At 39.2% G+C, this 27,313-nt stretch overlaps 2 protein-coding genes across 4 annotated transcripts in view; one reads left to right on the top strand and one right to left on the bottom strand.

The window, feature by feature from the left end:
* The first annotated feature begins 688 nt into the window (after positions 1-688).
* On the top strand, positions 689-15,532 carry baiap2l2b (BAR/IMD domain containing adaptor protein 2 like 2b). Its single transcript, XM_084714832.1, has 14 exons — positions 689-1,259; positions 1,492-1,567; positions 3,705-3,791; positions 5,781-5,842; positions 7,338-7,409; positions 8,005-8,094; positions 8,236-8,367; positions 9,894-9,998; positions 10,667-10,769; positions 10,965-11,172; positions 12,335-12,400; positions 13,586-13,931; positions 14,058-14,101; positions 14,990-15,532. Exons 1-14 carry the CDS (start codon positions 1,206-1,208, stop codon positions 15,063-15,065), a joined length of 1,521 nt encoding a protein of 506 aa, XP_084570958.1. The 5' UTR covers positions 689-1,205; the 3' UTR covers positions 15,066-15,532.
* A 1,359-nt stretch (positions 15,533-16,891) lies between these two features.
* pvalb7 (parvalbumin 7) overlaps positions 16,892-27,313 on the bottom strand; it is a 61,114-nt gene continuing 50,692 nt past the window's right edge. For 2 of the 3 annotated variants that reach the window (XM_084714834.1, XM_084714836.1), the window contains 4 exons: positions 20,383-20,448; positions 19,925-20,054; positions 19,700-19,809; positions 16,892-17,560 (listed from right to left, as the gene is read on the bottom strand). In XM_084714834.1, coding sequence (XP_084570960.1) covers positions 17,535-17,560; positions 19,700-19,809; positions 19,925-20,054; positions 20,383-20,448 — 332 coding nt within the window. In that variant the 3' untranslated portion in view covers positions 16,892-17,534. Of the gene's footprint in view, positions 17,561-19,699; positions 19,810-19,924; positions 20,055-20,382; positions 20,449-26,058; positions 26,214-27,313 lie in introns of those variants that run through there. The other variant, XM_084714835.1, reaches the window with a different exon arrangement.

The following is a 27,313-nucleotide window of genomic DNA, read 5'->3' as shown; positions in this document are numbered from 1 at the left end:
TTTGAAGCTTAAAGTTGTTGTGATTAATTTACTGCAACAAATTCCCAAAAGAATAATGAGATGACTCATAAACAAACTGACGGACAAAGGCAACTTGAAAACCGGAGAAGACAATAATGTTTTCTTCTCTTTTCATTTGGCGTTTAATGAGTCAGTGTGGTTTGTTGGCACTAAAATAAGAAATGTCGGTTAATTTTGTCGAGGATTTATAAATTTATGCAACTCGGATTCTGGCACCATCAGCAAAATTATTTTGTTTTTAATTATCTGTTATTTCTTCTACATAACAGTAAATAAAAAGAGCTTCCAGTGGAGCGGTCGCACTGTGGTTCAATTGCAGTATAAAGTGCAAAACATCAGAAGCACCCTCTAAATTTTGAATTTCACCTTCTGATTCTTTAATGCACGTATGAATTGTTTCTTCTGCTTGCTTCACCTGTTCGTGACCGACAAGTAGAGTTTGAGGTTGTAGCTTTCATCTGGATTCAGTGCTGGATGTCGGTCTGTTGATGGACAGAGGGGGTGACCCTTAGATTATTTTACTTGGTGAGCTTGTTGATGTTTGGTATGTGAGTGTTAAGGAGCTGATGTATGATTGACTGAGATATTTCCTCACTCTGTTCGAATTATTCAAGTGGGGTAATGTATGTGTGTCTAGCTGTATATGAATACTAAATATGTACCTTTTTTAAGGCAGTAGTTTGTTTCATCAAAGTTGACGTCCTCCCTTAGGTGTGAGTCTACGTCACAGCTAGTTGGGCAGCTGCTTGTCCTCCTTCTCCTTTCCTTTCAGGGCTTCAATCAATAATTTACCTGGCCCGGTCATATCGATGGCACCTACTCCCTTTTCTCTTCCACTCGCTGGCTTGCTCGTTCTTTCCACGAAAACCGTTGATGACAAGGGGGTAAAAGAGCTTGTTACCGAATGACAGGAGAAGGGAGAGAGGGTGGAAAGCACTATCATTCTATCAGACAGGTGTTATCGGGCTTCGGAACAACAGCGGGGAACAGAGGGACCGCGGTGGAGGTGACTTTCACTGCCTTAAGACGCTGACGCACAGAGGACGACAAACGCCCGAGGAAACTTGTTCAGAAGTTTGAATGGGAATACAGACACTTTGTGGAAGTTTGTTCTGTCTCTGACTATCATTTTTTTTTAGTTTTTTCTCTTTTTGAAGTTCATATTGTCTTTGAAATTGGTCACGATGTCGGGAGCCACCAGTGACCAGCTGCACAGATCAACTTTAAGTGTCTATGTGGTGAGTTTATATTGTGTCATTGTTCTCTGAGTTTGGTTTCTGTTCATGGTGTGAACACACTGACTGTATAGAGTATGAGAGGAAGAACTATGATGTATATTTAAAAATGATCACCCTGGAGAGTATCTATTAGATTTAAAATTCCAGTGTGTTTAACTGAAGTAACTACTGTTTCTAATGGTGTTTTCTAACAGGTTTGCATGTATTTCTCTTTGTGCATGTGTTGCTGTAGAACCTGATGGAGCACTTCAATCCTGGCCTCCAGAAGCTTGTTGCTCTAGGAAACAGCTATGTCAAAGCTTTCCAAGGTGAGTGAGTTTGTGAGTGACAGGTAGGAAGATGTGTGGGCGTCTGAATGAGTGTGTGTGCTTGGATAAACACAGACATTTTCCACTAGTTATTTCGATTCATTTACATTTTTCATTTTTAATTGCTAGTTTGCACACATAAATATTTTATTTAAAACCATGTTATATCTTGACGTAGGTATAAAAACTAACTAAACTTAAAGGGATAGTTTGGATTTTTTTTTAAGTTGTTATATGAGGAACTTATCGACAGCTGTTGTATTACCTGCAGTAGATGGTGGTTTCCAGTTTGGAGAAGCAGCAGGAGTACCAGTGGAAGAGGCTAAGCAGTGCACTGCTGTAGACATCATCATCAGCAACAAAATAAGATCAATGTCAGTTTAACTGTACTCTATATTTAGAGTATTTTCACTGCTTTCCCTTCTGATGGGAAAACACTGTTATATAAGCCAAATATCACTCTCCCCACACCAGCCAGACTCCATTGGCCAAATAAGTAATTTTACCTTGAAAAACACAGGAGTTACAGTTCTACCGCTGCTTTGTTTGTGCTATTTTGGGATTTGGGTGCTTTAAAAGGTCAGTCTGGATTCACTGAAATCACACAACAACACAAACAAACCAACTTGATCGAGGCAGTGGTAGACCAGCAACACCCGTGTTCTGCAAGGTGAAAGTAACTGTTTTTACCAATGGAGTCTGGTTGGTTTGGAGAGAGCGATACATGGTTTATATAATGGCGGCTTCCTGTTGGAAAATGGTGTCTGATGGCAAGGTAAAGTGGTGAAGATATTCAAAATAAAAACTTAAACTGATGCTGATTTTTTTTATGTGAGCCTTTTTTTAGGTGGTTAGAGTAGTTGTTGGTCTCCATGCTGGTGCTCCTCTCTGCTTCTCCAAACTGGGGTTGTGTCTAAAGTTTGTCATGCAGTGACTTTCGATTAGTACCCCATACACCCCCACTTCCAAATTCTAAACTATTCCTTTGATGTTTAAAATATGTCATGCACAATCAAATGTTAATCAGAGGGCTGTATTATGGGTGATGAAACTGGGTTGTGTTGTTGCTGTTAGGATTATGATGGAAGATGATTTTACACAGATGAGCGAGAATACAAGAGGACTTCAAGAGGAAGGACAGAAACCTACTGTGAAAAAAATTCACCAAGAGGTCACAGAAGTATAAATGTGTTTCAGTACTCACATGTGTCACTGCAGCATGTTTTCACCTAGGTTGTTTTTTTCATGGAGCAACAAAGTTCATGTAAAAGCACAACTTTTTCCTGAAGCTAGAACAGTTAGCTTTCATTGGGTGTTGGCTCCATACAGTCACACAATAAAGTGACACCTTGAAAAGCTTATACCTATAGTATGCACAAATAAAATGTATAAAATTAAGTTTATGTTTCTGTTATTCTGTTATGTTTCCGGAGATGAAAATCTAATGTGATTCAGGCAGAAATTGTGTTCAAGGACGAGGTAATAGTAAAGTTTTAGTCACGTTATGTGAAGTAATGTTTGCCAACTCCCTTCCTCATGAATCTGATGTATCCTCTGTTTTCATGGAAGTTAATAGCAATTAGTGGCTACTGGAAACATTTGGGATAATGTTGACAACTTAACAAAATGTACAACATAGGATTGGGATTTTAGACACAATGCAGAAATGTTAAGTGTTATGGCTTTAAACCTGTTTTCCTCGAAACATGAAGTACTAAAGTTTGAACAGAGCCTTTTGTGTACATGCCTTTGTGTTTGCCTGTCTGACCTCACTAATCCTTCCTGTCTACGTTTCTCCAATCTTTATCAAGCGTTACGTTGGTAATTGGGTGAGCAACATGTATCATTAATGCACCTCTCTGCCTGATAAAACAAGAACAGGCTGTCAGTCACAGGGCAACAAGGCAGCGTGGTAAAACTATACCCACTGGCATGGGGCTATTCCTCGACCGAAATCACATATCACATGTCAGTGATGTGAGGCTTGTGTTTATAATGAATAAAGGCAGAATTGATTGACCCAATGAGATATAGTTAAGCTGGCTGTGATGTCACCCACAGCCTACAGGTTTATAATGTTAAGTGTCTGAAAAGCTTTTTGTTTATTTGTGCATTTTTGTGTGTCCGTGCCCTACAGCCCTAGCTGTTTGCAGTGAGGCCTACTTCAGCGCTGTGGCTAAGATGGGTGACCAGGCCCTTCACACACTTTCATCTCGCTCTCTTGGTAAGTGTGCGAGAGTGACTGATCCTTCAGTCGCTCTATTACAGGTTTTACCCCAAACTTATTGCATTCATTGAACAAAATTGTCCTCTAGAGACGGCTGAGTGCTTTTTTGAGTTAATGTCAAGCCCAATCATGCTCATGCATCCCACACATCCTCTCATGTATATGTCTCTGTTTGTGTTTTCATGGATGTGTATTTGGTATGTGCACGTGTGCAGTCCTGAGTGCATGCATGAGTGCATATTTTCCACAAGCTTCACTTTCACTCTGACCCTGGGGACGTGTGATAGCATTGTTGAGGGTAATTAGCATTATGCTAACGTATCCCCATTGAGAGTGTGTGGGCTCATGCATCAGTGCTAGCACAGCATGACACACGTGGTTCTGCTAGGCTGGCGAACTGAGAAGGTCAGGGAGCCACAGCGTGACCAGGGGCCCTATTGAGTGACAGCCTCTAAATTATAGATGGGGACAGTCTTTCAGCTGCACTCAATTCATTAGCTCGACCACAATCTATGACAATAGACAAGAGCAGAGGCACCCATCATATAAAGGGCTTGGCTAACTTTCCACCATCTTACTGTAGTGGTCCAGCCGGGTAGATCACAACAATCACTAGATGACTTGAGTGGTGTTGAATTGTGTTAAAGTCAAATATCGAATTACCGACACTAAAAAGTTGTGCCTCTCTTTTGTAATGGACATTAATTCACAGAAAATGAGTGATAGCATTAAACATTTTACAAAAAACATTTTGTTGCAAGTACATATACAGTATATTAAAAACAAACAAAAACAAATAGTAACATTTAGTAATATACTCATGACTTTGCCCTTCCTGAGGAAAAGAATTTGCTTCCTGTAGCCCACTGTGAAATGGCCATAATTTAGTGCCTCATGCATGTCCTTTTTCAAGATAAAACTACACATTTGGCCCTTTACTGTGACAAGTCCAAGGCACAACTGTGTGGTAGTCATGCTGCTTGTAGAGGTCTAACAATTCCCTTTTTATCGCGTCTGATCCGATTCCAATATCTGAATTTGGATCTGCCCATACCAATACTACTGACTCTAGTGCTCTTCTTTCTTGATTTTTACCACCATTATTATTATCATTAGTAGTAGTAGTAGTAGTAGTAGTAGTGAGATTACCTGAGGCTGAAACTTGATGTCAGTCTGGGAAGCTTGTGTAGTATGTGTAATGTAACTTGTGTAATGGTGTCCTGCATCCATTGTGGGTTGCTGTAAAAGCGTGGGAAGCTGATAGTCTGAGAAATGGCCCTCAATTGCATAATTTCCCACAATGCCATTAAGTTTGCTATTTTATGTGCCAAAATGCAAATGTTACTGTTGGTTAGTGTTTGGAATGTGCTCATTCAGAACGTGGTGGTTTATGGTGGTGGTTTATGTTTGTAATAGTCTTTTCTGTGCTGGTTTATTGTTCACCATGAGTGAGGTGGCGAGTACATTTCTTCACTCTAGCTGTATCAAAAAATAATATACTGGAATGGTTTTCCCCTATCTTACACATAAATACAGAGAAGAAACAAGGGATGCTCCTCAGTTCTCAATGCATGCTGCTTAGCGTGGTGTTAATATGAACAGCAAATAAATAGCAAACACATGGCAATGAGGAGTTTAGATTGAGATATAGAGTTTAGATCGAAATGCAGATGGGTAATGCAAGTCTGACACCCACTAAATGCATCACTATATGCCACACCTGTGCAGTATGAAGTACTCAGAATTTGAGAGAAATAAAACCTTTGTGTGTGTAAAAGAATTCAGACTTTTTCTTACTTCAACTCATGAAAACTGGGAGGAACACAAAAGTGTTGCATTAATATTTTTATTGTGTAGTTCAGACCTCCTCAGTATCACAGATGTTTTTTATGTTTTAAAATATGACAGCAGGTTTTTGATGTCTGTTGATCTGATCCGTTTGTCAGTCCAGTCTCTGTTTTACCAGAGCCTTCTTGTTTTAAACAGGGGATGTCCTGATCCAGATATCGGAAACACAAAGGAGACTCACCGCAGAGATGGAGGGAGTGGTCAGTACATGTCTTTAGTCAATAGAACTCCTGTGCAAACACATACAGATTAACTAACATGTTGAATGTTTTATTTTTTCATGAAGTTATTTCAAAGTGTAAATGTCTCATTAATCTAAAATGCATGTTTTATGGTTTTACATTGTATTAATAACAGCACTTTAATTAACGTTAGGTTGAAGACTTGCTAATTTCCACCACCACAGGGTTTTTTCTGAAAATAGCAGTTACTCCAACTTAAACTGATGGGATGTGGCTGTCAGGTTTCTCAAAGATGTTAGCAAAGCAGTACAGTACATTAAATAAGCACAGCAGGAACGTCTGATTGATCGGGCTAAATATTTTGAAAATGACAACAGAAATAAACAAGTCTGCCAGTTTTACATATCTCTACAAATCATATTAACTGCCAATTGTCAACCTAGAAGTGACTGTTGTTGTTATTGCAGTGTCACAATTTGTTATATACTCGTAATGTACAGTCCAAAAAAAAGGTTTCCAGAAATCTCAGAAATGCCTGTTAAATCACTGAATTTAAAGGTCTAGTATGTTTTCGTTAGTGTAATAACACCTGAAAAGAAGGATCATCGTGCTTTTTTTTGCCTTAGACTGAGCCCTTTTTAGCAACAGAGGGTGTGGATCCTCTTCCATGGAGGCTGCCATGTCTTTTCAGTAGCCCAGCAGGGAAAAAAACAAACACTGGCTCGAGCCTTTTGCATTTTGCATGTGTGTCACGATTCACCTACATGTTTGAAAAGGGGAGGGTGAGGTGACTCGTATGCAGTCTGCAAGCTCACCACTAGATGCCACTAAAGCCTACACACTGGTCCTTTAAGTGTCCTGAAAAGTTTAACAAAAAGTGGAAATATCTAAAATGTTATCATTGGTTTTTAATTATGATTGGTGGTGATCAGGTCATATTTGAATGAGTAGTCACCATAATAAATTATTTCCCAAGGTCCATCTTGATAAAACAAGTTGCAGTTTTATTAAATTCAACTGACTTTTAACATAAAGATTTAGTGATTACATGTAGCAGACATGCTGATTGTGCTAAATTGTGCAGCCATAGAAAGAAAAATGTAATTTACTGTAAAAGAATACTACAGTGCATTATGAAATACACTGAAATCAGTCCTTCCAGCTAACCCTTTGTGAATGACGCTGATCACTTTTGACTCATTACAAACTGATGGACCAAAGCTGATCTCTGCGGAAACCTTTGGGAAGACGAGTCCCTGCTTGAATTTCACTGCTTGTTTAAAATTCAAAGTGCCACTCAGAGCTTTGCGCTTGATTGCGGCGGCTCTCAGTGATGTGAATAAGCAAAACGTGGCCTTTGATTAAAAAGTTTGGCCTGAGGGAGGAGCACATTTGCATATAGATGTAGTCAAAACAAAATAACCTGATAATGAAAAGCACTGTTTGAATAAGAGGACAGCGTCCGTAATGACTTGGTGACACCACAGGAACATTGTTTTTCTTCCTGCTACAGTTCCGATGGTTCCAGATAGAAGTGTTGCAAGCCATGGAGAAGAATGTCAAGTTGGATGAGGAGTACATTGATGTGAGTTTACAGAGGGGAAAAGCATGTGTTTTACTCTTCTGAGGATTGAGGAGAACTTTGGGGAACTAACTGGGCTATTCAGGTTGGGAATATGGTTTATGGTAATAATTTAGCTCCTATTATATCATACAGTATTTACTCAATGGAAGGTCTGCAGTAAATCTGTATCCTCCAGTAAGACAAGAGAAGTCCTCTGTAACTGACCAATAACTTTTTCTTTTCAATCACAGATAATCTTTGACCTATTGCTGTGCACAACTTTGCAAGAATTACTGCTGTATATGTCATCATTTTAGCCACATTTATTGCATTTTTGTCTAGAAGAACCTGAAACCAGCTTTAAGTTCTCATCTGCAGAACAGTCACAACATCAGACACTGATTTAGGAACAGCACCGGTTTCACAGCCTTCTGAGTAGGTTAGGGTTTTCAGTGAGAATAAGACAGTCACAACCAGAGTCAGTTGAGAGTTAAAATGTCCAAACTGTTCTTAAAGTGAGACGTTTGTAGCAAAAAAATTTTTGTGAAGAAATTCAGGAATACTTTTTCGTAGTCACATCAGAGCTTCTTAAATGAAACTGTTGGCTGTGCTGCAGGGCAGTCGCAGAGTGTACGAGCTGGAGGTGAGGAACCAGGCAGAAGCTTTGGAGAAACAGCTTAGAAGAGGAGCCTACAGAGACTCTCTGGTAGCTACACAAACATACACACAGTGTCGCACACTCACTGAGATATACTGCGCTGTAAGTGTCCAGCAGCGAGACATCAGTACCAGTGTATACGTGTCTCATATGTGTATATGTGCATGATTCCCTGTGTGTGTGTTTTAGGAGAACAGTGAGTACATGCTGTACCTGAGGCAGAGCCAGCAGGAGATCCTTAGGGAGGAGGAGAGGAGGTATCGCTTCCTGGCAGAGAAACACTGTGGCCTCACTCAGTCACTTCTCTTCCTTATAAACAAGGTATGCACACACACACACACACACACACACACACACACACACACACACACACACACACACACACACACACACACACACACACATACACACACACCAGCACCACACAGCAACTGGGCAAGCATGTGTAATCTTCCTCCTACTGTGGCATATCTTAAAAAGTGAAATGAGCAGCTTAGTGAGCTCACTTTGGGCGTAACTCCAGCTTTTTGGTCTTATGAAGCTGGCTTAGTTAAAATGGTTACCTTTGTTGCGAGCAGGACTGTCATGAATACCATTTTTGGGACTTTGAAACTTCAGTGATAATAACTCACAAACTTTCAAAGGTTCAGCATGGGGATACACAAACTTATTTATTTATTTTTTAAAGAATTTTGGCTTTATTTTAGAGATAGCTGAAGATATGACAGGAAAAGGGGGTAGAGAGAGAGAGGGGGGATGATATACAGCAAATGGGCCACAAGCAGGAGTCAAACCAGCAGCCACTGCAGAGGACTAACAGCTTCAGTACATGGGATGCACGCTCTACTGACTGAGCTGTAGGTGCACCACCACAAACTTATTTATTTTCCTACTATTGTCAAACTGTTTCCTGTGCTGCAGGATAGCCACAGTGTCTGAGCAGGAGGTGGGGAATAAGGCGGAGGTTCCTCGCCTTTGTACTTAGCCGCTATTGTAAATAAAAGTCAAATGAGAAATGAGAACAGGAGGGGGGAGAAATAAGCCACAGAACATACGGAGGGTCGAGCTTTGGCATCTGTGGAATAGAAATGCTCTCTTGTGAGGACGTTTTTCTGTCTGCCTGGTTTTTATGTACACAAGTTTTAAGACTAATTAAACACCACAGAGGAACTCTTTATTGTTTTTTTTTTTTGTTTTTTGCAACCAATGCAGCATCTCCTTCCTCTGTCCAAATAAAGAAAAAAAAAATTAAATGAAGAATTCAAATGGCAACAGTAGACTCTTTGAAGCTTCAAAGTATTCATGTCAGATTGAGTTGGTGGGCTGAACTACTAAATAAACAAACTAAATTCAGTTTAATTGATTAAAATGTAACAAAACAATTACACAAAATTACAATCTAATGAGCAAAATGTAAATGAGAAAAACACAAAAATTTACCTTTTGGTTTATGCACATTCATTATTAGTATACATCAGAAAAATTAGACTTTATTTCAGATTTAGATGCTGCAAATTACAATACAATACAATAATTTCCATTTCATTATGATTATAAAATATGCCTTTTAATACACAGTCCATTACAGGTAGAGTTGTGGTTTAGCTGATACCAAATTTTCCCACATCAACATTACTGTCTCAGTAACAGTTACATGTTTTCTTTAAGCCATCATGGCGAAGAAATTTTTATTCCACCCATGTGATCGCATGTTAATTGCTTGATTATCTGATGGAGCGCACGTCTCGGAGTACACTGTCTCATTTACTGAATCATTTCTGTTCATTTTGTTGCTGCCTGATCAGGTTGCGATGTAATGAGGTGCTCACGTCTCCATCTGTTTTCAGACCGGCACGTCTCTCCAGCAAAAGGCAGATGGATGGAAGGAGAAAGTGAATGACACCAGAGGGTCCAGACCTCGAACTCCCACTCATTTGGACCAAGAGACGCAGGTAGCAACGCGTGCCCCGGTTTAGTCCGTTACTTTGATCCAAAGTGAACATTAATCAGTATTCTAAGCAACAGATAGCCTGTAAAGAAGCTGTACTAGCTTTGGATGCTGCACCGGTGCCTGTACCTCAGAGACATGATTTATGGAAAATGCACACCCTGTGCTGTGTTGAAACTATCATAAATTATCAAATAGGGGCCTTGAGCCCTTGTTTTATCAGTACACCACTTTATTAAATTTTAGCAAGAAGCATTCACTGGTTTTTAATTAGATCTGACACTTTCGTGCGGTGGATCAAGGGTCTTAATTTAACTTAATTTTTCACTGCATTGGAATGGTGTGACTGTACATTCATGGTTATTGGATGCAACTCAATATATACTACAGCTCAGCCATAAATTCTTTCTTTACCAAGATAATAATGTTCAGTTTTCCCTGACACTGTTTAGGAGGTGTTAATTTAACTATACATTTGTTACTGAGGTTGTAATTTATAGTGGTATTAAACTAGACTGCATTATATTAAGAGAATATTCTTCCCTCTGATGTTGGTAAATGGTCTATCAGCTGCAGTAAACTGAAGCTTACTGCTCTGTGCAGATTTTTATTAAGAGTTTAAATGGAGTTTGCTCGGCAGTTAGTTTTCCTGTGTCTGTTGTTTCTGATCAGCTGCGAGGTTCAGTCAGCTCCCTGCTGCAGACAGTAGCCAGAGATGAAGATATGTCCTGGGCCAGGAGGGAGCAGCAGGCGCTGGGCAGAGTGCCCTCTAGAGGTGCGAGGAGGACTGTCTGCGGAGGGCATGATTGCTATAAATTAAAGTGATTACATTCTGACGAGCTTTGAAACCAAACGAGATCAGCATTATTTGCTTCAACAGCATAAGACCAATCACACAACCAATAGATACTGTTCTGTATGCTGACATTGTGTAAATTAAAACACACTTTCTGTTTTACCTTTGCTTCAGCGCCGTCTCCTCTCCCCAGCCGTTCTCGCTCCAGCTCAGTGGGGGAATCTCTGGGTCTGGGTGGAGGGAGAACCATGAGGGCCCTGGTGTCTCACCCCTCCTCATCCAACCCAAAGCTTCTACCTTTCAACAGGGGGGAGACCATCACCGTGCTGGTTCAGGAGCCGCGCAATGGCTGGCTGTATGGACGCACTGACAGCAGCATGCGGTGGGTAGCAGATACAGGATGAATGTGTCCAGTATGCAAGCAGGTGCAAGAGATGAAAGTTTTTTTTTCTGAACTATTGAACTATCTGTGACTATTTATGACTGGTAGCAAATTGCACCCAATAAATCTGCACAATTGTACAGTTCAAAGTGAAATCACACAACAGAGATGAGAAAGCTAACCAATAAACAAATATACATGAAAGAATTTTTTAATGAAATAGTTACAATGCTGTTGTTTGTTCAGTTGTTGTGAGAACCAAATTTCTTACAATCTGACTCAGCAACTCAATAAAGCAGCATATATCTCGACTGAGTTAATCTAAAATTAGTTCTAATCAGAGATTTGCAAAACTAAAATAAAGTAAAGATTTAAAATTATGCAGAGCTCTGTTGCACAATTAAAAACTAATCCAAGTTTATTGATGGTTTATTGATTGGTGTTTAATTAATTTAGAGATGTTTGCTTACTCAAATAAAATGAATTAACGAATAATACATTTGAGCACTGTTTGGATCTAGTGGGCTTTTCTTTAACAAAATGTTGCATTGTTTTCTAGCTAACTAAAAATTTAGATAGCCCAGTTAACCTACTCGTGAGGGCTCAGTAAAGAAGCTCCAGTTTCTCCTCCAAGAAAAACTTATGAATTAATGAATTAATGGAGCAAAACAGCCAAATAATCAAAGAACAGACAACAGCACAGTAAGTAAAAAAAAGCATGGCTGGCAGCAAACTAAGCTGTGGTTTAGAGAGGTTCAGAGGGGTTTTTAACTAGTTTTAAAGTTTGGTGCAACATAATTTAAAGTTAAACCATGATTCAACTGGATTTCAGAAATTAATCCTTGTTGGTGCAACCCAGCTTTTACTGTGCAGTAAAGTAAAGGTATCAATTGCATCATTTTAACCTGTGATGAAATCTTAATGTTTTGTGCAGGTTGCCATTTGGCAAGAGCACAAAAGAGTACTGTAAACAGTGTAACAGTTGATGTAGACGTTCATTGACACTGTTTTCTCATACATTCATTTCAAGTCTGAAAAACAGTGTGTACTGTCTAATAGAATGTTTTACACTATATACATCTGTACAAGGGCAACAGGATTTATGGAGTTCAAGTAGTTTCGTTTGCCGTTTCTCATCTGTATCTTGTCTTATCTCCTCCAGTCAGGGCTGGTTTCCTGCTGCTTATGTGGCTCCTATCGAGGATTTCTCCAACACTCTAGGGACAAGGTAAGGATTACCGTCACTGTGCACAGCAGATTTCAGCAGAGAATTGTAGATGTGAGAAACAGTCCACCTCTGTAGTATAGTGGCCAACATTTCTGCTTGTTTAAGTGTGCAAGGGCTGACAGATTTTAGCATGAGATTTAGACAGACCCTCATCTGGTTAACTGGACCTATTCCCAGATATTGGCCAGTTCACGACCTGCTTAGAGCCCCACTCCAGCTGGTGTTAAGTGATGTTTTTAGGCCTAACTTAAGTTATGAGGTGGAGGATTTTTCTCCACCCCAGCTAGACAAAGGGTCTGCTGAGAGTGGGAGGCAACTCACCTTGAGGGAGTGGCTCTCTCGCCCCCTTGCCAGTGAGGTGAAGGTGGCACCTGGTTGCTGCTTTTCCCCAGCCTCCTCTATATTTTCCTCAAGAGAGCCTCCCTTTCTAAGCGTTGACTTCAGTGGGACATCAAGGTTCAACGTTAAGGTTTTTTCACTTGCACGATCAGGCAAGTAGGTCAGAAATCTACTTGGCCAAAGTCAATTTTTACTTGCCCCTGTACAAATTGGCTTTCTACTTGCAGTTATTAAATAATAACAAAGACTTAAGTTATATGTCATGTTTAATCTAGAGCTGCAAAGTCAATAAAATGTCAGAAAACAGTGAAAAATGTCCATTGCAGTTTTTCAAAGTCCAAGGTGATATCCTAAAATGTCTTAATTTGTCAGTACATAACCAAAGATATTTAGTTTAAAACTATTCTAAAAAAAAAGAAGCAAGAGGAGACTGAAAACAGCATTTTCTGTTATTTTGCATGAAAGCTTCTGTAAATAAGTGTAAATAATCAACATTGTCAGAAAATGACTCAGAAAAATATGAGATATGAATCAAAAAATACAGTGGACTGGGCCTTTAAAAGTACTCAAGCAAGAGACCAATTGCCTAACATTTTTAGGAGTACTGTTCTTTTGTAGATCCTCAAATGTTTGGCCTGGTCTGAACAGAGAAAAGATTATTGTCTTACAGAGATCCCACCACAGAATTACTGTACTAATATCTACAATGCATATTTATATTGCTGCTGTGAGAAAAGGCTTGTAGAACATACTCAGCCCAGAAGTGGGAAAAGAGGCTGTGTTATGTTTCATCAAAGTATTCTAGACTCACTAAAAGCTCCTCTGTGTGTGCTTTGGACCCCTCAGTGGTGGCTCTCTAAGAAGCCACAGTATGAACAATCTGCTGGACCCCACTGACACCCACACCGACCAATCAGAGAACAAGACCTACGGAGACGTCCCGCCACCGGCCACACCCAACCGCAGGGCGTCTGTAGACTTCCGGCCGGTCTCCCCTCTCCCCGAGAAGAAACTGGAGCCGGCCGTGGAGGCAAAGTCCGGTCAGACAAAAGGCTACAACGAACAGCCGCCCCCGCCTCCTCCCCCACCACCTCCTCCTCCTCCGAGTCAGAATCTCAGGAGGGCTTCTGTAGATTTTCGACCAGTCTCTCCTCTCCCTGACAGAAAGGGTGAATCAGCATCTGATGTCCAGGTACCAGATGTTTAATTATGATAACGTGTTTTAATTATGCCATATGTTTTCTTCTGTTCTGTAGAAAGTAAAAGTGGTACACCTTTCCAACTTGACTTGTTTTGGTTGTTTACTCTCTTTTCTTAGGCATTATCACCCCATGGGGCACCTGAAAACCCGCTGTTTCCCAGGTAATTTTCTTTGTGTATGGGTTGACAGAAAAGAAAGTTTTTATTCCTGGAGTTATCAGAGTCTGATGGATTCAAGTTCCTTAATGACATTTTATTAATGATGATCTGGTTAGTCAGTGATATCTGGTAAACATTATTCAGAAATTATCTTAATTCAACACAGTGACTTTATTCCATACAAGTATTCATGATCATACATCAGGAATATGAAAAGTGGTTCATTTGTGTTTGTAGAGAAACGGGTATACTCTTAATTAATGCCCCAGTTTTTTTTTTTTTTAAAGTGCCCCGACCTGACTTCTGACCCACTTGTCTGACTGGGCAAGTGAAAAAACACATTAACATTAAACCCTGATCTACTGTTAACTATTAAACTATTCTCTCAACTTGCAAGCAGCCCCTGGGCCAGCGGTTTCTTTTGTAAAGTGTCTTGAAACAGCTAATTTGCAGCTAGGATAGCAAAGCGGAGGCCATGACCCGCCCTACTCTGTCTCTGATTGGCTTGGCCTGATGTTCTTACCCGACCCTAACCAATCATCATTCCTCATGTCTAACCTTGTAAAGCCTGACACATCAAGTAGTTACCAGAAATGTCAATTTTTTTTCATTTGACCTTTTGATAAAATTCGCCCATTATTTTTCTATATCGTGATGTTTGGTTTTTATCATATTTGATATGTCAGGCATTTGGCACATTTCAGTTGGATCGGTTCCTTCCTAAATTTTAGAAAAACCTCTGCAGCATTCTCACTACCCACAGTCAAAATTTATCATCCTCTGGCCGGGGTCTGGTGGAGTGTTTGCATGCATGTGGTTTATTTGTGTTGGCAGAAGGCAGCAGAGCGTGTGAGGTATCGTATTACATTTTTCCTCATCCTCTTGTTTCAGAGGCACAAACCCATTCGCCACCGTAAAGCTTCGCCCCACGACGACCAATGACAGATCTGCTCCTCGGATCCTCTGATCCATCAGCGCTTGTGCAGGCGGGGTTTGTAACCGAGGCTGCCAGATCAGGTTGTGGAGGCAGGATATACATTTTTGTGTCAGGAGGAGAATGTAATGACATCTCTGAAATGTGATGGCTTTTAGCCTGAGGGGCAGAGGAAGGTTGGAGAGGTTTTTGTACAGTGTTAGTTAAGGTGAAGTATTTCTTTGTACCAAAAAGCAAAGGTGACTCAGTAGTACGTCTAAATTATTTCATTTAATTTAATAGCAAAACCTATTTTATCAACTCTTTGTACAATATTTAAGTTTTTTATAGATAGATGTTTGTTTCTTATAGTAGAAAAATTTAAGAAATAGTTTCTAAAAATATTAAAGGAATAGACATTTTGGAAAATATGCTCGCTTGCTTTCTTGCTGAGAGTCAGATGAGAAAATTGACACCATTCTATCTGTCTGCAGCTGGTTAGCTTAACATAAAGACTGGAAACAGTCTTTCCAGAGGTAACAAAGTCCACATATCAGCATAACTCTATGATAACCATCATTAATAAAGGGAAAAATTATTTTAACTAAACTTTAGTCAGTAGTTATTTTACTGTTAAGAAGCATTAAAATAAGCCATTGTGAAGTTTTATAAACATCAGTTGCGACTTCATAATGGCCATCCAAATAGTGTTTATAGATGCTCTACTCAGTATTTATTCCTTTTAGAAAATATTAAAACCATCAGTTTCAACTTTACAGTAACCATCCACATGATGTTTAAAGACAAAACTTTATCCTCACTCGTCACACGCTGCAGCTGGAACAGTGACCCTCTGCTTGAAACTGTGATGCATTAGTTACTCTTCTAGTGCCAGTTTTGCACGTGCAGAGTTCTGTGGTCAAGTTAGCAATAATAAATATGAAGTGTTCTGGTAGACTTTCAAAATAAAGGCATGGAAACTACTTGGGTGGGTGCAGGAAAAGGGTACCCTTTAGGTTAAATTAACTTTAGTTATTCAAGTTCACATATGTAGATTAAATACATAAGATATTACAATGATCAGTTGAAACTTCATAATAGCCATCCAAATAATGTTTGCAAACTAATAATTAACCATGTGTTACAAATATATGGTCCGTTTCTTTATGTAATGATTTCTGAACATTTTACCAATAATTTAGTGATCATTAACAAAAACGTAATGTAGTATATAAACTGTGTGTGCAACAGTAAACTGTTTTTGCTTTGGTTTACTAATTCCATCAGAATGCAGTTGTGATTGTCTCTTATCAGATATGATGTAATGTAAAATGTATATCATTTATAACTAATTATTTTGTATCACACAAACTAATGACAAAACAACAAATTATAATGAATATATTAATTATTTCATTGTTAACAGTGAAACAACTATAAGGTAAAGTTCAGTGAACTAATTTCTCTCTAACTCTAAGCAAGTTAAGTAACTAACCACACTTTAATGTCCTTTAAATCCTTTGCTTGAGCTGTCATGTGTCTTGGTCTCATGCAATTCAGATTTTCTAAGCAGACGTGTCCCAAAGCAGAATTTGTTGTTTATGTGAAGCAAATCAGATTTGACAGATTTGACCATATAGATCTAATTCTTTAAAATCAGACTTTTATACTTGATCATAAATTCCCTTACGATACAAATTGAATCTCTCATGTGACAGGAAGAGATTTTCTTCAAGACCACAGCTTCTTACCTAGCGATTGTAAATTTGTAATCCTCTTCACCTTCCTGTGATTGACTTGTTTTGAAATGTTCAGTGCGTTGTTGTTTTGTGAGTTTAATGTTTTGTGTCCGCTGTGAGTAAAAATAAGTAAAGAGACAGTTATTACTCAAGTTTTTTTTTAATTATCATTTCTTACTCAGATCTTTTCTCTCTTCACAGCTCTGCTTATATATACTTTTATGTACTACATCATCTGATCGGAGGCAGGGAATGAGAAGGAGGAGGAGGAGGAGGAGGAGATAGAGGAGAGGAGGTGAGGTGAGGGAAGATGGATGAGGAAGAGGGGTGGGAGGAAAGTGCACCGATATGTGAACATCTAGAAGTAAAACCAATCAGACAAAATGCACAACCTGAAATACACAAAGGAAGGAAATTAAGATTTAAGAAGTCTTTATAACATCTACACCATCTACAGCACTAGTACCACCTGTTTTGAGACCACAAACTATCTTCATGAAATCATTAAGAATGATTCTGAAACCCATACAGCATGTGTGATTAAATATATATAAAAAAAAAGAAAAATTAAAAATGAAACTGATGCCTGTATGTTCCTCCTCATGGTGTCTCCCTGTTGGCCTGCTCCCGTAGTGTTTTGTAGCAGGCAGGCCTGGTCTGACTCCACGTGTGGGGTCCCGAGGAAGGCGAGAGGATTTTAAGGTGACAGTTACAAAATATGAATGCAGCGACGAAGAGGAGGAGGAAGAAGAAGTGGGTGGGGGGGAGGGTGTTCAGCCGACCCCTACTCATGCACCAAGCCCTCAAACTCTGAAAAAGATAGATGAAAACATTCGCACAAACGATGAGACAAATTCTGCTGACCTACAGCTTAAAGGGAAGATTCAGCACCTTTCATGAGGATGTCCAGTCAGTGCTGATGGTTAATGTAGTGAACCGATGCAATAAATTCCTCAGTGCTGCTATATTGACCAAGACAGCTGAGGTCTCCTGCTGCAAAATCTGGTGTTCTTCCTGCGTCTGTGATGACCTACAGTCTCTGCAATCTGGGTAGCCATGGGGTGTGCTAGATGTGTATTTTTGTCACCCTGATCCTACAGAGATAGATCTCAATGCATCACACTCTGAAAGCTACCCCCGACAGAGGAGAAAACAGTCAGTGCCACAGTGTGTAACCAAAGGCTGACACACTAACAAAATGCCTGTAGCTACCTAAAAACAGCACGTCTGCAGATTATTTTAGTGCCCTACGTCTACCAGAGAGGAACAGGTATGTTGACAAACTCAGTTTTGTCGGTCTGTCTTCTCTTAATTGCTTCTCACTGGAAAACGATCCCCACAGTTTCCGCATTCTTCCCGCTGATACCTCATGTCCGTGTCCACTTTTACCTTCTTAAAGCCTCAGTTTTTTTCGGCCTGGCAGCAAATAAAAAACTTAGTTCGTGGTTCTTTACTCTGTTGGTGGTGCATCTCACAGCAGCTTTTAGACATTTTTCTGTTTTTTCCTAAAAGATGGAATGTGACAAGAGGCACCTTCATGCAAGTCAATGCAGAGCCATGAACGGTTTTCCTCTCCAGTGTGGGTGGGGCTTAATTGCGCTTTGTCTGTACTTTTTGATCAACAGTTATTAGCTATAGGCAGAGGTGGTGATAACATGGCAACATGGGTTTGGGTGTCAGAAGCTCGTGTGCAATGCATCATAGTACTTGTAGGCACAGCTGCACGACTCTGCACACTGGATGTTTCAGCTTTCTTGGGCCATATAGCAGCACCGAGGAGTGTATGACTACATTTACCATCAACACTGACAGGACATCCACATCATAAATACTGAATTTTCCCTTTAAAGGATAAGTCTGGCAATATTCTATATGTCCATTCAGTGAAAAGACCAACAATGAAGTGATCATACCAACAAGTATTCTTTGTGTACTTTGTGTATATCTTATTCTTCTGTGCCATAAAGCTTCATTATTGTTCGTAAGCTATTAATAACACATCAGTGAGCCACACTGTTGCACTGGCTGACATGTTCCTTCATTAACATGAACACACACTTTCTCACATTCACCGTCTTACTGCTGCAGCTACTCACTAATGAGCCAAATGTGTAGAAATCTGTGCCCAGTTGGTTTAAGAAATCATGTAGCATCTTTTTTCAAAAATGGGACCTATTTATATAAATTTCTATACTAAGTATGAACAAACGGGGTTGAGTCTGGAAAATTTTGATTTTGCTGTTTTTAGGGGATTTGTAGACATTATGAGAACTATAGAATAATATGAGTCTTATGATTTACAGGGATATATGCTAATGTTTGTCAGCACTGGCCCTATGGGCAATCAAGCCCATAAATTTGGTCCATTTTAGGTGCCCCAAATTTAAACCTATGTAAAACATTACAGAAAAGTCAGTCCTAACATAACAAAGCCTTTATGAATAGTGATGTGGTGTTTCTTAAAGGCATTGTTTCTGCTGAAAAACAAACTTGACTTCTCAGCTAGCTGAGGAAACTGGTTGCACACACCATCCTTAGATGACATTACGTCCTTAGATGTGTCTTATTTTAGCCACTTAAACTCCCGCTTCCATTCACTCCTAAGTTTTTCTTGCCTTTACTTTTTTTTTATACGCATTTTGTGTTTCTGGTTCTTCTGTAAGGATCATGTTAGCAGTTTGTGCAGGTGTAGTAAACCCACAGACCTTTTTCAATAGCCCCAACATATCCATAGCTAGCCATTGTCGAGTACTGTTTACTGTTTTTGCAGAATACTACTAAATGCTGCTACTAAATGCTATTTTGCCACTGAGGTAAACAGGTAGCATCAGGGATTATAGAAATGTTGGTAACCCAGTAACCCACCTTTAGCCTACATGTTAGCGTGTTCACTTCCCACCTTCCTACTCTTCTTATTTTATGATAAACCGCTGTTCCTCGTTTTCTCACCATCAATGCCGATCTTGCCGTCTCCATCTTTGTCTGCGGCTTTGAGGAATGCTCTTGTCTCGTCATCGGTCAGATCTCTGCCCTCCTTGGAAAAGCCCTTCAGTACAAACCTGAAAAAAGCACAGGGTGTTACAGAGAAGGATCACTGTAGGATCGTGTTGGGCAGGTCTAATCTCTTTTTTTTCCATGTGTTTGTGTGTTCTTGTGTCTGTGTGAGTTCCTCACTTGAGCTCTTCCTCCTCTATGAAGCCGCTACCGTCCACGTCCAGAACCTGGAAGACCTTCTTGACGTTTTCAGCTGACATGGCCTTCATTCCGATCATTTCAAAGAACTTTTTAGGGTCGAATGTTTCTGCTGCAAAAGGCGAAACAGAAGGTACAAACTGAGCCATCAAACAACTCTAATTTCTACCTCTACATTAGCCAGAAATGTTTTAGAAATTGAAATTGTATAATCAGCCGAAGAGGGATAATGGATTCTGTCACAGCCGGTTGTTAAAAAGCTGTGGATTTAAATTAGTAGCACACATGCAGAGCAGGATAGTTTGCAAAAAGATTTTTAATAAAAGTCGGTGTGTGCATTTACTATGTGGTATCTGTGTCAGTACCCAAAACTAACTTTTGGAACTTTGTAGGTGTGTTTCTGCTGAGAATACTGTGTCGACTCTACAACTGTTACAGACCTGCAAAGGCATCAAGAGCTTTCTTGATCTCCTCAGCTTTCAACAGATCCGTCATCGACATTTTGACTGCCGGGGAGAGGGACAGAGAGGACATCAAAGGTACAAAGTGAGAAATGAAAGAACCACATTTCAAAGACAACAGCCCTAATGAAAGCACAAAAGAGGAGGGTTTGGTACAAAAGCCAAAAGCCAATTAACTTTTAACATGATGCGATATGAAAACTTTCTGGTTGTTAGAAAATGAACTAGTCTGGCTTCGAGAGATACTTGGGTACAAGATGACGTGAAATTAATTCAGTCTGTTGGTTGGAGATGACATGCACACAAAGAGGATTTTGACCCTGGTGGAAGTGGTAGAATTACATTCAGGCATTCAAAAGACGGCCTCAGTGGAACTTGGCGCAAGAGACAAGATTGTCCAACATCCAAGGCCATAGTTAAGAATCAAAGATGTGGGCATAAATACAGTCTGGCATTAAGGGGACACAAACACAAATACCTCAACTGCACGCACACAAACACAGACAATATCTAACCATTTGTCTTTTGTATGCATACAGAACAACAGGCACACAAATCATTTATTTTTTTTATCTGAATTCTCTTTCTATTCTTCTAAAACTCTATATATTCTGTAATCATACGTCTTTGATCCCTCTGTTGGACAGATACAGTGTCTCATTCATACATTAAAGACAATCTCTTGCACATCTGACTGGTGGATTGCACCACTTGTCAGACTGGTACTGATCTCTGCTTCCAGCTTACAAACAGGAAAATGCACTGTGTTGGAAATACAGTTGAGTACTGCCAACACCTTTGCTATAAAAAACATTGCAAGATTAAGACATGTAATACCAGAGAGAACAATAATAACATCAAATCCACATGAACAGGCAAACAAATATTACTGACATGCAAACTGAGGTGTCAACAGTGAATCTCATGTCTCATAAAAGGTCCAGTATTAAACTCTTTGAAACTTGAAATCAAACATGGTCACTGAATTCTGATAATTTGTGACACCAAGCTGACATTGAGAATTTTCCTTATTTTAGTTAACTTTATTTCTATATGAACGAATTAATACTTTTTTCCATGTCTGGTCATTTAAATCAGTCATCTCTTGTGGTTATAAGACACACTAACCACAAATCAAACATCCCATCGTCTGACAGCACGTTAGATCAACGTCATGCAAACATGAACTTCTCACAAGTGTTGCTCTAGGAGATATCCCACAATACAAACACACATAAACACAAGACACAGTCCAGAAATCTGTTTTTTGATCCAATTCATAAACCAATAGTCTCTAGTCAATAAAAAAAATAAAGTCTGAGGAATTTATCTGTCTAATATTTTTCTTCTTCAGTAAGACACTCAGAAAATGCAAAAAACTTAGAAAGGTATTCAGTTCCTCACACGTATCAAAGCTAAATCATGAACTTTTTCAAAACAAAATTTGTTGCAAGTTATGATATAAAGGACAGTGTATAACACATTTCGTATGACAATATGATAATGATAATAATCAGTGTGCTTCAAAAAAAAGTGAAAAAAAAGGCAAAGATCATATATGATAAAAAACATTTAAGATAAGAAAGTATTATATATATAAAAACAAATAATTTGCCAGCATTTGCATGCATGTTTAGATAGATCTGCACGAATACTCCATGTCAGTTATGCAGTCTATAGATGTTATGATGTTATTTTCAGTGGAAAACCGGATTATGTAAATGGATGTAAAGCTGGATAAGAGAGTCATGTATCTGCAGAGTCATATTTCCCCAAAGGTTGAAAAATGTGAATATGTCCTTCAGTTGCAGTACACTGCAGTACCCTGTAGCTGCCAATAGGTGTCAGTACTGAGCTGAAAGCTGTCAGTGTCCTTGTTTATCTGTTTGAAATGCTGGCAACAAATGTTGAGCTGTCGAGAAAGATGTTTGATGAATGTGTTCCCCTGTATATGTTATCTTTGTGAGAGTGTGTCTGTGTCTGTGTGTGTTGTGCCACATAGTGCCATGGTGAGTAGATGAGACTCACAGAGTCCCAGCTGAGTAGTTTTGATATTCCCTCTGCAGGCTGAACTGTCTTGACCCAATAATTCCCCCTGCTGTCCAAAAGGACAGACAGAATACTGACACATCGCTGTCCTCTTCCTTCCTGTCCAGTTTGCTTCTTCTCAACTTTCTCTCCACCTGTTATGTATCTATATATTTTGGCAGCAAAAGCCAATTAGTGAGCATCTATTTGTGCTTTTTGAGATGTGCAAAGTTTTTTTTACATCTCTGAGAATATGTCATATTCCAAATAGAAAATCTTGATCACCAGCTAAATATGTATCAGATTATCGTCTTTTGGATTGTTTAAGAAAGAAGGGTAACAACAAAAACCTGCACAGAGATAAGATTAAGATAAGAAAAGATAAGAATTTGGCTTGGTCAATAGGCCCCTCTCAGCTGCAGTTAACATGACAAACAAATACAATTCAAAGCAATTTGATGAGCGGTAAACTAAGATAGTACAGTGTGCACCAAAGCTCAATAAGAAATACATGTGATATGAAAAGAGCATAAAATACAATAGGAAAAAGGTGCAAAGTGCCCTAAAAATTATATGTTGAATGTTGCACAAGCCCTGAGAGATAAAAATATAAATATGTAAACATTTGAAATAAAGAATGGGATAGTAAGGTCATTAATACTCCATAAAACACTACCTACAAGGAAAGAGCAGGTTGTTAGTTGAGTAGTGTGATGGCTGTTGGCAGAAAGGAAAACTTGAAGTGGTTGCTCTTACATTTTCAAGCTCTGCATCTTCTGCCTGAATGAAAAAGTGTGTATTCAGAGTGAAGAATGTGTGACGGGTCCTTGAGAATACTTTTTGCATGACTGACAACAGGTTCATATATCGCGTTGGAGACACGGGCGCTCTTTCCTCACTTTCACTTTCATTGGCATTTTTACTGTGGCACAACGCAGGAGATCATCCAAGGCCATACCGCAGTTTAACAGACACGTGTTTGACAGCAGTCCTTCAGCCAGTCATAAAGTTCACAGCTTCTTTCACCACGGCTTTGACTTTGACGTGTGCAGATGATAGCTGCGGTGAAAGAAACTGTCCTGTAAATCCAGAAGCCAAAGCTTCTGTCACCATTTGAAGCAACCGAGTCCTAAGCATCCTTGAGCCCATCCCTTTTTCCTCAGGGTATCTTAAAATGTGAAAAATGGCAATGCAGACTGCAAACGATGACTGCTGTCTGTCCTGCAGTGGACAAATATGACTGCTCTGATGGATAAGTGAAGTTATATTAACACCATAGTATTTCTGTTCATCAAATGACAGACTTTTGCGAGAGATTGAAAGTTATTTCTCAGCTGTAAGTGTGCTATAAATACAACAGCTACAGAAATTGCATGTTAAACCCTCAGGTCTACATTTGTTATTAACTTTTTTCCCCAAATGAGGCAGAAGTTTAATCATTAAAAAGAGCTTTCCAACATTGGTTGAGAACTCCAGAAAGCTACATCAGCCTACAGCACAAAAAAATTCTGCAAGTTAGAGATTGAAATTCAGGTGGAAACACAGTCAACGGTGAGTCAAGGCACAGCGAGTGTATTATTTATAAAGTATAATTTATTAAAACATCTTGGTCCCCCCCTCTTTAACAAGGTCCCGGTCAAAAATACTAACAACAATGAACAACATCTAGAATATGCATTACTATTAACTACTGTACCCGACGTCATGGCTACCGTGCCCATGGTACTGCACATAAACAGCTGTTCACGGTGACACACGGGCCAAGAAAACAACCATTAGACCACCACCTGCTCCCAACATTACCTTTTATTTGATACAGACCACTGCAGAGGAGGAAGCAATAAAGAGGAAACAACACATCACAGCACAGAAGCTAATATTCAGAGAAAAAACTCAAAATTGTCTGAGATTTAAGTCATAAGTTTACACAAACACATCTTTGGATATTCTCTGAGCTTGAAGTGGTAAATTTACGAGAACAGAAACACAGTTTTTACGAGAAAAAAATGTGATTTTCTTTGAGATTAAGGTTACGTATTTACAAGGAAAAAAATGTTTTTTTCCAGGTTGGATCAACCTCATCACACCACACTCACCCTGTGTGGTGTATTATGCCTGCAGTGGACGACCTAATTAAATTATACTTGATGATCCGTCATGTTGTGTCCTGCTGTACCACAAATCCCATTTGAATTGCCCATAGATGTAACCAGTGATCTTGCATCTGTCCATTGCGTTGTAGTTTCTGATGCACAAAAGCTTTCACCTCGTCCATATCAGCCTGTTGTTTTGTGTATAACACAAGTGATTTAGATGAGGTGATGGCTGATGATCCAACCTTGTAAAACAATAAATAATAACATATAACAATAATTTCTCATAAATTTACCACTTTATTCTCAGAGAATATCCAGGGTTTTTCTTGTATATAAGTTTTTTATCAGACAGTGAACACCACCCTCCTCTGTCTCTGTAATTTTTTCTTCTTTTTTTTTTAAACTTACAATGGTCCTAATACTCTAACCTGACATGTGAGGTGATTTGTTACACAGAACCATGTAGGAATACATCCTTAGAAATTATTTGGAGAAGGGCATGCACTTTCAAAAACACCCTTGGCAAACTTCAACCAATCAGATCAAACTCTCTCCGGTCGGGAGAAGAGTGAAAATATTTATTTCCGTTGAAAAAAGCTCTCAGTGCTGTTCTTTGCTCGTCTTTCAATGAAGAAATGCTCTTCAGTTCTGATATAACCGATGCTATCGCAGTATCTATGCTAACCACTTTAGGAGCCGCCATTATTTGTTCGCTTCCACGAACGCTTCTCACTTCCCAAACAGATAACTTGAAGCCTAGAAAGATGGATTCTCACGTGATCTTGTGATGTTATGAATCCAGCCGCTTTGAAGGGAACGTATATGCTATGCTATAATTAAAAAAATAATTCCTCAAAACAGCCCTAAGGGTCAAGTTATAGAGAGGAAGTAGTTTGTAGGATCAGATGTTGTCATGAATGTGCAAATTTTCCAAACTTGAACTGTTAACAGCAACATGTTTAACTCCCACTAGTGAAGTTGTCACATTCATTTTGCTGCGTTAAGCTCTATTTACATGTGTTGTAATTGCTGGTGCAGACTTAAGTCTCTATATTTCTTTAAGATTAAATTCATTGGAAATTAAAGAAATAGTCCAAAGCAGTGGCACTCCAATCTTCTGTGATGTTGTGACATTATATCACATATTTACAGATTCTTTTAGTAATAATCATGTTATGATACATGCATCAGTATTCCTATTGTTTACACTATATTCAATTTGAGTTTCTAGCAGAACACTGACTTTATCCAAAAGCCCCTTTGCTCTACAGTCTACAGCTACGAAATATTTTATTATCATGTTTCACTTTGGTTTTATTATTCACATAACAAGCAAAAATATTTCATTCAACTGCAGCATATCTGCATGTCACAGATAAAGCCCAGTAATCATTGTGTTTCATTTGTCTCTTCACAATACCCTCGAGCTCATCCTTGTCATCAACCAAAGCACCTCAAATTTCTATTGTGTGTGGTTTTTTTTCAAGTAACTGTCTCTGCTGCATCATGTATTATTTCTTTTCTGTCTTACCTGAATGAAGGGGTGGATGAGTGCACCTGAGGGCCGGTGGAAAGATGATGGAGAGAAAATGGAGTAGAGAAGAGAGATGGGTTGGAGATGGAGGTAAGATGACCAAGTTGAGAGGGAGGACACAATAAGACTTTTATAGCGGCCTCCGAACACACACACACACTTACCCCATATACCCCCGCTCACCCGCCACATCCCCACCTCTCAGTATTCTCTCTATTTTGAGAAAGGTGGGGTGGTTGTCAAGACGTGACGCACACACCGTCTGCCCTGGAGTGCGATCGCTTTCTCTGCAGCGCTAACAAATCACACACAGGCCTATTAATAATACCACTTTATCTGACTGCCCTCAGACCTCACCTCCTCCCTCTGTGACCCTCGTCTTCTTTTGTTTCCACACACATTTATACCTTTTTACTTTTATCAGCTTTGATTTAATCTCTTGTCTTCATGTTATGAAGCATCTGTCTTCTCATTGCCACAGTTGCCACAAACATTTTTAAGATGTGTTTTTAAGATAAAGGGGGGAATATTTAAATTGAAGCCTGACAGTGCTGTGCTGTTGTTGCAGTCTTGCTCCAGGACTTTTCCTGCCCAATTATAAATAGGAAATTATTAAGTAAAGAAACTGAAAATAAGTTGTGTTTTCAGTGCGTTTGTTTGTTTTTCAGCTGGATCACAGGGAAACTACTTGCAAGACTTTCATGAAACTTGGCAGAAAGGTGTAGCATTGGTCAAGAAACACCCCATTTTGGAGCAGATTGGAATCACGGGGCAGATACACAAATTATTTTTCACTTTTGTTAACTTTGCAAGAGCTTATTTGACCTTGGCAGAGGTCTGCTTTTTCCAAGAGCCCTTCTAGTTACTTTTTTTAATCAAAAGATATTTTATTGCACACACTAACAGATGCAAACCTACATAAAGATGTGTATGAGAGGTGGAAAGCTAAAAACTTGTACAACAACCTCTCTTAAAAACAATTAAATAAATTACATGAATTAATTCCAGCCATTAACTTTGTTATTGAAAAGGTGCAAGTGTTACCTAAGAACTGATATTGGTGTTCTAAAATTGTGTGGATGAGAGCAGCCATATGTCACGTCCCACAACCACGCCCCCTTTAGGTGAAAACAAGATCTGTAAAAGCAGCCAGACACTGTGTGTCAGTGGCAAACACTTCATAACAGGTTAGTTGATGTAATTGAGTAAATGACATGTGCCATTTGTGTCTGTAGATCAAAGTGAACCAGAA

This window comes from Lutjanus erythropterus, chromosome 3 (assembly GCF_056507025.1).
Source record: "Lutjanus erythropterus isolate fLutEry1 chromosome 3, fLutEry1.hap2, whole genome shotgun sequence".
Lineage (NCBI taxonomy): Eukaryota > Metazoa > Chordata > Actinopteri > Lutjaniformes > Lutjanidae > Lutjanus > Lutjanus erythropterus.
This window is presented reverse-complemented; position numbering and strand designations above follow the sequence as displayed.